The 12,234-nt window shown below is 25.0% G+C and overlaps 2 protein-coding genes and 3 non-coding genes across 5 annotated transcripts in view; 4 read left to right on the top strand and 1 right to left on the bottom strand.

Annotated features, from left to right (window-relative positions):
* Positions 1 to 2,381: 2,381 nt before the first annotated feature.
* PBANKA_0700600 (Plasmodium exported protein, unknown function) lies at positions 2,382 to 3,234 on the bottom strand (the record flags this gene model as incomplete). The annotated part of the gene is made up of 2 exons (XM_034563903.1): positions 2,382 to 2,990; positions 3,166 to 3,234. The coding sequence occupies 2 exons, from the start codon at positions 3,232 to 3,234 to the stop codon at positions 2,382 to 2,384; spliced, it is 678 nt and encodes a 225-aa protein (XP_034420753.1).
* A 1,302-nt stretch (positions 3,235 to 4,536) lies between these two features.
* PBANKA_0700700 (Plasmodium exported protein, unknown function) lies at positions 4,537 to 5,365 on the top strand (the record flags this gene model as incomplete). Its single annotated transcript, XM_034563904.1, has 2 exons — positions 4,537 to 4,607; positions 4,813 to 5,365. The coding sequence occupies 2 exons, from the start codon at positions 4,537 to 4,539 to the stop codon at positions 5,363 to 5,365; spliced, it is 624 nt and encodes a 207-aa protein (XP_034420754.1).
* Positions 5,366 to 7,819: 2,454 nt separating this feature from the next.
* Positions 7,820 to 9,861, top strand: PBANKA_0700721. Its single transcript, XR_004611896.1, has one exon. It is a non-coding gene; the product is annotated as an 18S ribosomal RNA (ribosomal RNA).
* Positions 9,862 to 10,226: 365 nt separating this feature from the next.
* Positions 10,227 to 10,385, top strand: PBANKA_0700741. Its single transcript, XR_002688201.1, has one exon. It is a non-coding gene; the product is annotated as a 5.8S ribosomal RNA (ribosomal RNA).
* Positions 10,386 to 10,653: 268 nt separating this feature from the next.
* The window catches only part of PBANKA_0700761, a 3,789-nt gene continuing 2,208 nt past the window's right edge, over positions 10,654 to 12,234 (top strand). Inside the window, exon 1 of the ribosomal RNA XR_004611897.1 lies at positions 10,654 to 12,234. This exon is cut by the window's right edge and continues 2,208 nt beyond it. This is a non-coding gene — a ribosomal RNA (28S ribosomal RNA).

A 12,234-nucleotide genomic window follows, 5' to 3' on the forward strand; every position in this document is an offset into this window, starting at 1 on the left:
CAAATTAAGAAAAATTTAAGGGTAAATAAATAATAAATTATGTTCTTTAAAATGGGCAGATCGTCAAATATCGATAATAATAAAATTAAATATGAAAAGAAGTGGGTTACGTTATCATCAAATCATTGGACAAATAGTTAAATGAGAAAACGTTTAAATGCGAAAATAAAAAAATATTCATGCAAATATACATGTTATATGAGTACGCCAATATGCGAGCATATACTAACATCACTTAAATTTATTTTAAGCATTCAAAGACGTTTTCAGTAGTTAGGGTATATCATAATAATCAAATGAATTAGTTCGATCACAGAAAAATATAAATATTCATCCATATATCTGCGAAAATTGTTAGTAATTTTCATATTTCATTTTCAATTTTTATGACATATTTCTTTCATTTTGAATATAGTTGAAATAAATGTGCACCAATATTTCTAAGGATATAATGGCAAAGTTTGGATCTATAAAGAGAAAGTAAACAAAGGGGCATAAATATAGGGACAAATATTATATACATTTATGATAGTATATAATAGCAAATATTTTTCACTTGTTTTTTATTTGAGATATTGTTATGGGTTTATTTTGTGTTTTGTTGTTTATGTAGTTTTCCATGATATCCTTAATATCTTTAATTTTTATGATTTTATTATACGATTACTTAATTTATTCAGTGCCGTATTTGTAGCATTGAATGATTTGGGATCTTTATCTTTTGTAATATAACTACTACTTCTGTATTATGTCTACTGGCGTTTTTAACAACATTTTTTGTATCGATAATTTCGATACCAATTTTTCGAAAGAGGATATATTTAAATATGCCCCTTATACTACTAATAAAAATCAATATATAAAACTATATATTATATAATGAATACAAAAATTAGTGTAATAATTCAATTATAATTTTATGAAAAAAATAAATATATAGAACAAAACGTGCATATCAATTATTCTAAAATTTGGCTCAAAAAATAATAAATAAATATATTTTTTTTTATAAAAATTTATTTTCGCATTTTAAATTTTATTTTAAGGACATAAACACTCGTCTTATTCTACTCATCAATGAATTATTTTTTATAAATATATTAGTAGATTATGCTACTCAACGCTCATGTACTATAAATAGTGAACATATTTTATTTGTATTTTTTATTAATCTCAAACAAATGAAAACTTTATAAGTAAAAGTTATAAAATCTATTAATTTATATATAAAAGTAATAAAATAGAAATAGTCTTAAGGCAGCATATATAGTTTTTATTATATAAAAAATCATTTGCATATAATTGAATAGCTTCCTATATAAATGAAATATTTTAGTAACTATCACAAAGGAATTAAAAAACAATAAAAATTACATTTAATGCTAATATCATCACAGCATTTGTATTTATATATACATCATTTATGTTGTTCCCATATTTTAAGCTGTGAGATTATTGAAGCGTCTTGGGGTTAAAAAAGGCGATTCTCTTAATCAAACGAGGGAATATATAGAAACAATAACTAGGAAACTGCAACTGTATAAGTATTTAAATAAGAATAAATGATTTCATACTATAAAAATTTAAGAGTATTTCTAGTGCCTATGCAGTATTGCTTGATAGCGAACAAATAATGATTGTTATTTATTCATTTGAAAAGTCGAAAAAAACATACAAGTTTATCAAAGACCATCAAGTCACTGCACTTAAACATAAATATTTTATTTATATTTCATGCTAAAGAATAATATTAATTAATAAGCATGAATCATATACATACGAATATCTGTGTATTCTAATGTAGATAATATATATTAGGTCAATACTCCTATACAATTATACAAATGGTTATTTCATAATAGATCGCAAAATATACGCATATCCACATACCTATAGATATCATTAGCTCGAAAATATAATCATAAATCAATAATATTATATATTCAAAATAAATATTAATATTATTATTATTATTATTACGTTGTTAAAATTTTAAAGAATACATATATAAAATAGGTATTAAAAAAATTACACGCATATAATAAATATCACAAATCAAATAAATTAATAATTATTTATATTAAAACATATTATTATATTATGAGTAATATATGCTTTTTCTTTTTAATTATATAATTTTCCTGAAGGTCATATATAATGAGTTGTGCATATACATATGAAACTTCACAAAAATTTTGATAATTATATTAATCACATTGTATTTTCATAATTTATATATTTAATATAATCAAATAATAATTTTTATTTTTGTTATTTTTAAGTGTTATATAGATTTATATTTTCTATATTATATGAATATATGGATGTATTATTATATATCGTTTGTCACTTATTTTCTTATTATTGTAATTATTATTTTGTTATTTATAAGGTGGAATATTGTTCCTATTGGGAGTCGTTTTAGTTCTATCGCATCGTTTCCTATAGAATGATTTGAATAATTTGAATAAGAAATAAATTGATATAATATACTTGAAAAGTCCTGCCAACGCCGCCATAAAATAACATGAAATTACTATACCACCGAGGGGTAAAATCTGACTTAAAATGGAAGGAGAAAACACTTTATCTGCTACATAATTTCCAATACTATGTAATGCTAATTCAAAGGAATTTTGTTTTGGTATATTTGGAGGAGTATCGTTTATTACAGAATTTAATAACGATGATGTGGTATTATAAGGAAGCATTTGTTCGTTATAGTTTATTGGTTCACCATTTTCATAATAATTAGGCATATAATTGTTATCATTAGTTCCTTGATATACTGATGACTCTGGTTTATTTTTTTTATTATTGTTTTTTTGGGGGGGATAATTTATATTATTATATTGATACTCTCTAATGTTGTCATTAGATAATTTTATTTTGTAATAATTATTCCACATTCCTTCAGATAAATATCTCCTATTTATTTCCTTTTTGTCATTGAGGTTTCTATTTACATCAAAAGGATTATTAAACACCCCCTGCAAATTAATATTAATATATATATATATATATGTTAATGTATACGTCGAAATGCATAATTAGTTGATATTTTCTATATATGTACAAATAGAAGGAAATAATGTTAAATGTATTTATATTCATATAATTACGATATATCGTATTGATCTATATTGCTTCCAATTTTAATCTTACATTATTTGTGGAATATGGTATTATTATGACCAAAATTATACAAGAAACAATGTTAACTAAACTACACATTTTTTTATTTATTTTCTTATCATTAAAAAGTATTTATTCGAAATATAATAATTTAAATAATATACATTTATATATTTTATATATAACATATATTTTCCTTTTTAGGGTTGTTTATCTCTATTATTTATTTATAATGAATAAAGAATTATTTATAATTATGGCTACTATCAATATATTTACATATTTTTTAATTTAATTTACATAATATAACTGTTTAATATTTATGAACAAATATACCTTAAATATTATTGAGTTTATTTAAAACACATATAATAAGTTTTAATTTTAAAAATTAAAATTTTTATTACATAATATATTCTAATATAAAGAACATCACAACTCATTTATTTTTTTATTTTAATTTATATATAGGTAAAGTGTAGGTCATATTATATAATAATTATATTTCAAAATGGTGAAAAGCAGTTAGATCTATATATACTATGCATTAATTATTCAAAGGTGAATTGAAAAAAAAATAAATTATATTTATATATTACAGTTATTTTCTTATAAAAAATATTCTTTCATATGAAACATGAAATTCACAAATTCCTATAAATATATAAAAAATTGTAAAGTAGTGCGCTAAATATTATTATATATAATTACCATAATAGTGTAGGTTGGGTTGTATATTATACAAAATAAATATTTTTTTTTGTCATAAAAAAAATGTTAACAAAACTTCAATCATTAAGTATTTAAATGATATGAAAAACAAAAAATAATATAACATAATTGTTTTTTGTCTTATGCCTCATAAAATAAATAAAACAACTTTTAGTTCATGACCTTTTCTAAATTTTTCTATTAAGGATATATTTATAATTATTGCTATTAAAATAAATACATAATTTTTATAGGTCTTTTTCAATAAAGATGCACTTTATTGGTGGTGAAAGCTCTAAAATTATAATAATGCTAATATTTTACTATATTAATAATTCTACAAAATAATAAAAAAGTTAAATAAAGCATTTAAGATACTAAAAATTTATTGCCTATAATTAGATAAAACTATAAATTTTATTAATTCGAAACAATTTAAAAAATATCACATTAGCATACATAATTTAACAAATAATTAAAAAAAAATAATACATTTTATATTAAAATTTTTTTAATATTTTATTTGATATTTTTTTAAATATTTAAATTATTATTATAAAACCCTAAAATAAAAATATCGCACAATAAATATTCATATTATGCATTTTTTATAAAACAAAATTTATTGACGAAATTAATTAAAAGAATATTTATTTTTTATATAAGAATTATTAAATATAAAATTAAAAAATGAATACAAAACAGTCTAAGTATCGCAAAATTGTGGCTTCATTCCTTTTGGCTGTTATATGCCTATTGCCGTATGTCCAAACTATTATAAAATATAATGAACCGTGAAATAGTATACACTTCATTATTGTTTTGTATGTTATTCTACAGATTATTCCAAAATTGAATATAAATATTTTTATATACCCAAAATATATATCAACAAAATTTTAATTTCGTTTATTTATATATGTATATATATATATATATATATATATATATATTTTTTTATTACAGCTTTTTCGAAAAAAAAAACAATGGAAATATAAAAAAAATTGGCATCATACAAATAAATTCTCGGATTTTATCATCAATGAGTAATGAAAAACCATATAATATTCTAAGATCGTTTTTTTCAAATGATATGGAATTTAATGACCTTGTAGATAGATGGGTTGAATTTGAAAAATCAGTTTATCATTATTGGGGATACATGGAGGATTGTAAATATAATGATTGGTATACAACATTATATGAGGCATTGAAGAAAGTCCAAAAAGAGGTAAATGATCCGATGAAATATAGTAAATCCTTATGTGATTGGCATGATTTAGTTAAGAAAATCTCACAAAAAAAACACGAAATAAAAAGAAAAGATGATCAATTATTAAAAAAGATAATGAACAAATTAAAGAAAAAGGTACTCAATAAACAAGTTATAAATTGGGAAAATGATGTAGAAGGAATATGGGAAAAGGTACTTAAAGGCAAATTAAATAACAATACTAAACTTACTAAAGTGGTTCGCGACGAATGCCAAAATTGGGTTACGACTCAATTAATGGCTTAATCAACGATTATATTAATTTGTTATTTTTAATGATACGAACGTAATGCCTTTATTATAAAAAAATTCCTAAAGCAAAAAATATAACGTGGTTCTATAATTATTAAATAATAATATAAAGCTAGAGAATAAATAAGTAAAATAAGTTATAATTATTATACAATTCTGCCATATGCTTATGAGCGTATAATGCATGTTAATATAGTATAAAATAATGAACTAATGGAATAACGTCGACAATCTGTATATATATGCATATGCATATTTTGATTAGATTAATTTTATATTTGTTTTAATTCGCTATATGCCTTGATTTATTATTTTTTGTATTACTCTAGTTATATCATTTTTCAGTATCATTATTATTCTTAAATGTATTTCATAGCGAATTATTTTTTTTACATATGAATAAGATATAATTTATATATAGAATCATTACTTAAATATTCCTTTTTTTATACTTTTGCTTTTTTGTGTTTACGCATTAAAACTTATTATGAATAATCAAATATATAAATTAATAAAATAAAATATATAAACATATGCATTTCTTATAATAATTATTTATGTGCTTTTCTAAACACACTATTGTTTTTTTTGCGTGTATACAAATTTATCAACATATAATGAAAATTATTATATTTTTGTTCTTAAAAGGTGTTGAGCTCAACAAGTAAACAATATACATATATAGAAGAGATAGAACCTAATATAATATATCTACGTAATAATACAAAACTCACAATATTATAAAATATTCCCCAATTATTATGCATTTCTCATAATTAACAAGCACTTTTTTTATTTATAAAAGGGTTCTTTTGTTTAAATGCCTATGCCCAGAGTAATTACTCAATTCAGAAAATAATCTTTAACATTTTCATATTCATCATTATAATACACATTTGTATAATTCATTATAGGGAACTTATATAAGAAATATTTTTTGCTTTTTGTAATTTGCATAACTTTGGTAAACAAACATACCGAAACATTAAACTATGAAGTATTAAAAAATGAATATTCCACAAAAAAAAATAAGAAACTTGAATAATTTATAATAATAAAGTTTGATTAGAGATATATTTTTTATAGAAATATTTTTTATAGAAATATTTTTTATAGAAATATTTTTTATAGAAATATTTTTTTTAGAAATATTTTTTATAGAAATATTTTATTATAGAATTTGATTACCGCTTTAAATAAATTTAATTACCAAAAAAAAATATTTTTAAATATATCATTTATCATAATTAAAGGAATATATTTATACTCACGGAAGTTAAAAAGAACAGTAAATTTAAGAGAATATATAACATATTAAGCATAATATATTAGTGGATTGTCTATATTATATAAATTAAAAACCACATAAAACAATATGATGTAATATATTATTTTAGTGCACTTACAATATTCGGTGCATGTGTCATAAATTAAAGTGCTTAATATATAATATATTAAATAAAAATATATCAAGGGGATCACCCCTGGCATCTTAAATGATTAAATTTGATTTAATTGATTAAATTAAAAATTGAAAATTTTAAATTATTTCTTATAAAAAAAATTTAAAAAAATAAATGAATAATAATATCAGAACGCCCTCCATTCGTAGTGTTAATATTAATAATTATTATTAATTAAAAACATTTAACAATTAAATTTGTAATTTGTTTTTAATTAAGAAAAAATGATTAGTATTTAAGTTTATATAGGTGTAAATATTATGTATTATTTAAACATACATAATTATTTAATAATTTTATGTTAATAATTAGTTTATTAACATTTTTTGGTTTATATAATAATAATAAAGTTTAATTGTAATGATTGGACCAATTTGTGAAGTTTTTCATTGTTTAAAAAGAACGTGGGAAATTTCTAAATTAAAAAAATCATAATGATGGCTTTTGTTACATTAAAAAAGTTGTTTATTTCATTAATTTAATATTCGTTTATTTAAATACTGTTTATTTAATATTTTTATTATATTTTATATATAATAAAATTGGTATAAAATATGCATCATAATAAAGAATTACAAAAATTAATAAGGCAAAAAAATATTTTTGTAATAATTTTTGTGCTTCGTTTTATTAGGTGCGACTAATCTTATTATATCTTTATAATATGAAAATAAAGAAATAATCTAAGATATTTACATATAAAACATCAAATTAAAATTTTTATAATTAAGTTTATAAAAGATAATAAAAAATGTATATAATAAAATATAGAATAAAATAATATTTATTATTGAAATGTTATTTTTTATTATTTTTATGTAATATTTATTATTATTATTTTTTTGATGCAGGAAAATTTTCTTGCATTTAATTAAGAAATAGTAATTAATATTATGTAAAGTTTATAATAGTATGAAATAATAAATAATAGATAGTATTTTAATATATATTTTGATATATATAGTAACCTGGTTGATCTTGCCAGTAGTCATATGCTTGTCTCAAAGATTAAGCCATGCAAGTGAAAGTATATGCATATTTTATATGTAGAAACTGCGAACGGCTCATTAAAACAGTTATAATCTACTTGACATTTTATTATAAGGATAACTACGGAAAAGCTGTAGCTAATACTTGCTTTAAGTGCTTTTTACTTCTTGGAGTAATTAGCATGTATTTGTTAAGCCTTATAAGAAAAATTTTTAATTAAAGGAATTATAACAAAGAAGTAACACATAATATATTTACTATATTTAGTGTGTATCAATCGAGTTTCTGACCTATCAGCTTTTGATGTTAGGGTATTGGCCTAACATGGCTATGACGGGTAACGGGGAATTAGAGTTCGATTCCGGAGAGGGAGCCTGAGAAATAGCTACCACATCTAAGGAAGGCAGCAGGCGCGTAAATTACCCAATTCTAAATAAGAGAGGTAGTGACAAGAAATAACAATATAAGGCCAAATTTTGGTTTTATAATTGGAATGATGGGAATTTAAAACCTTCCCAAAAATCAATTGGAGGGCAAGTCTGGTGCCAGCAGCCGCGGTAATTCCAGCTCCAATAGCGTATATTAAAATTGTTGCAGTTAAAACGCTCGTAGTTGAACTTCAAGGGTATTATTATTTTAAGTAACTCACTTGGCGAGAATCTTGGCTCCGCCTCGATATCTTCATGCCTTGTTGTAGTTCTTTTAATTACAGACCCTTTGAGAGCCCAATGATTTATCACTGGGTTTCTCGTTACTTTGAGTAAATTAGAGTGTTCAAAGCAAACAGTTAAAGCGTTTTCGCGTTTGAATACTATAGCATGGAATAACAAAATTGAACAAGTCAAATTTTTTGTTCTTTTTTCTTATTTTGGCTTAGTTACGATTAATAGGAGTAGCTTGGGGGCATTTGTATTCAGATGTCAGAGGTGAAATTCTTAGATTTTCTGGAGACAAACAACTGCGAAAGCATTTGCCTAAAATACTTCCATTAATCAAGAACGAAAGTTAAGGGAGTGAAGACGATCAGATACCGTCGTAATCTTAACCATAAACTATGCCGACTAGGTTTTGGATGAAAATTTTTAAATAAGATTTCCCTTCGGGGATTTCTTAGATTGCTTCCTTCAGTACCTTATGAGAAATCAAAGTCTTTGGGTTCTGGGGCGAGTATTCGCGCAAGCGAGAAAGTTAAAAGAATTGACGGAAGGGCACCACCAGGCGTGGAGCTTGCGGCTTAATTTGACTCAACACGGGGAAACTCACTAGTTTAAGACAAGAGTAGGATTGACAGATTAATAGCTCTTTCTTGATTTCTTGGATGGTGATGCATGGCCGTTTTTAGTTCGTGAATATGATTTGTCTGGTTAATTCCGATAACGAACGAGATCTTAACCTGCTAATTAGCGGCGAGTACTCTATATCCTTTATTGGGAGATTGGTTTTGACGTTTATGTGGGCATATTGATTAATCAATTGGTTTACCTTTTGCTCTTTTTCATTATGATTCTTGCGTTTACGACATGCCTTTTTTCTAGTAAGGATGTATTCGCTTTATTTAATGCTTCTTAGAGGAACGATGTGTGTCTAACACAAGGAAGTTTAAGGCAACAACAGGTCTGTGATGTCCTTAGATATACTAGGCTGCACGCGTGCTACACTGATATGTAAAACGAGTGCTTAAATTTATATCTGTGCTTAGGTGTTAAAGCCTATGTTTCAGTATATATTTTTCCTCCACTGAAAAGTGTAGGTAATCTTTATCAATACATATCGTGATGGGGATAGATTATTGCAATTATTAATCTTGAACGAGGAATGCCTAGTAAGCATGATTCATCAGATTGTGCTGACTACGTCCCTGCCCTTTGTACACACCGCCCGTCGCTCCTACCGATTGAAAGATATGATGAATTGTTTGGACAAGAAAATAGAAATTTTATTTTTATTTTTTTGGAAGGACCGTAAATCCTATCTTTTAAAGGAAGGAGAAGTCGTAACAAGGTTTCCGTAGGTGAACCTGCGGAAGGATCATTATTATTACAAGATTAAAGATTTTTATATATTATTTAATTAAATTAATAATAATAATTTTATATTATGTAAATTTTTTTATTAGTTTAATTAAATAATATATAAAAATCTTTGTATGTATTTTTGTTTTAAGTATTAAACTTATGTAATATTGATTTTGCTATATGTACTTTGTATATGTAGTGAATACTTATTACAGTTTGTTTAGTATTTATAACAAAAATATATGCATTACAAGTCTAACAATCAAACTTTTGCATGAATTTGTTTTTTTATTTTGAATTTATGTGTTTATTTTTTTAATATAAACGATTATGTATGTTATGTGTGTTTAATATATATAATTGTATTATATAAAAAATAAATTAGCACAATCTTAACGATGGATGTCTTGGTTCCTACAGCGATGAAGGCCGCAGCAAAGTGCGATAAGCAATGAAAATTGCAATGACTGTGAATCATCGGACCGCTGAATGTAAACTACGCCAATTTCTTTTACGAGAAATAATGGCACTCCCTCATAAGTATGTTTTATTATATTTATATTTGTGTATAAATATTATTTAGAAAAGGCGAATGTTTTTTCTAATTTTTTCTGAAAAAAGGAAGTATTTCTAGCATAAGCTTTTTCAAATTGTTTTACAATAGAAAAAGAGAAATAATTTTTAATAGGATTATTTCGTCGAAAATTATATATTTTCAAAAGCAAATTATAATATTTATATTATGTTTTGCTTTATTTATGCTTGAAGTATGGATTTGAGGAAAGAGGATATTTATATTCGTATATATATGATAATATTTTATTATGCTGGGAGGGCATATCCGCCGAATTTAAGCATATAATTAAGCGGAAGAAAAGAAAATAACAATGATTCCTTTAGTAACGGCGAGTGAACAAGGAAAAGCTCAAAAGGAAAATCCGCTTTGTGGTTAAAACCGCAGTGTGGAATTGTCTGGTTGGGATTTAGTCCTTTCTATGTTTTTGTTGGGTGCGAAATTAGTAGGAATACTATTCCTTAGAGGGTGAAAGGCCCGTAGTTCCTAACAATTATAGATGGACTGTTTCCTGTAGAGTCGTGTTCTTTGAGATTGGAGCACAAATGTGTGTGATACATTTCACATAAAGCTAAATATTTGTAGGAGACCGATAGCAAACAAGTACCGTGAGGGAAAGATGAAATAGTACTCAGGAATGAGGTTTAAATAGTACCTGAAATCGTTAAGATGGAACGGATTGAGAGAGAAATAACGTAAGATGGGATTTATTTCTATGTTTCTTTTGGATTCATGTTTTAATTTCTATCTTATTAAAAGGAGCATCAGTGAATTTTTGCATTTGCATTATAGTTAAAGGGTTATTTTTGCTTATGTAAAGATATCGCATTTCCTTCCGCTAATATGGTTGGAAAAATAACTATTATTGCTTGCTATGTTTACTGAGGATATCAATTAGCTGGGGTTGCCCCTGTTAATTTATGTTGCTTCTAAAAAGTACTTTCTTAACCCACTCGTCTTGAAACACGGACCAAGGAGTCTAACAAATGTGCGAGCGTATATATGTTACGAACTATAACAGAGAATGAAAATTCTTATATTTACGCGTAATTAATGTAATTAATTGGTAGATCTTTAGGGTGTTTCCCTAATTTGCATACCATGCCGGTTGGCGATTATGCTTAATTGAGTATGAGTATATTTGTTAGGACCCGAGAGGCTTTGAACTAAGCGTGATGAGATTGAAGTCAGACGAAAGTCTGATGGAGGATCGAATTGATACTGACGTGCAAATCGTTCATTTCAATCACGTTTAGGGGCGAAAGACTAATCGAAAAGCCTATTAGCTGGTTATTTTCGAAAGATCTCTCAGGATCGCTGGAGTTGATTAATATAGTTTTACGAGGTAGAGATAATGATTAGAGGAATCAGGGAAATCGTTTTCCTTGACCTATTCTCAAACTCCCAATACGTAATAAGGGATTAATATCTTTATTGTATTTTTCCCACTATAAATAAGATAACTCCAAGTGGGCCATTTTTGGTAAGCAGAACTGGCGATGAGGGATGCTCCTAACGCTTGGATAAGGTGCCTAAATATTCGCTCATGAGATCCCATAAAAGGTGTTGGTTCATAATGACAGTAGGACGGTGGTCATGGAAGTCGAAATCCGCTAAGGAGTGTGTAACAACTCACCTACCGAATGAACTAGCCCTGAAAATGGATGGCGCTAAAGCGGATTACCGATACCAAGCCATAGAAAGAGATTTAAGGGTTATTTGGGTTCGTCCCTATTAATCTTTTTTTGAATCTTTCTATGAGTAGAAAATCGTGGGGTTTGTGTAGAAGCAAGATGCGTGAGCTCTTGTGGAACATATCCC

This window comes from Plasmodium berghei, assembly GCF_900002375.2.
Source record: "Plasmodium berghei ANKA genome assembly, chromosome: 7".
Lineage (NCBI taxonomy): Eukaryota > Apicomplexa > Aconoidasida > Haemosporida > Plasmodiidae > Plasmodium > Plasmodium berghei.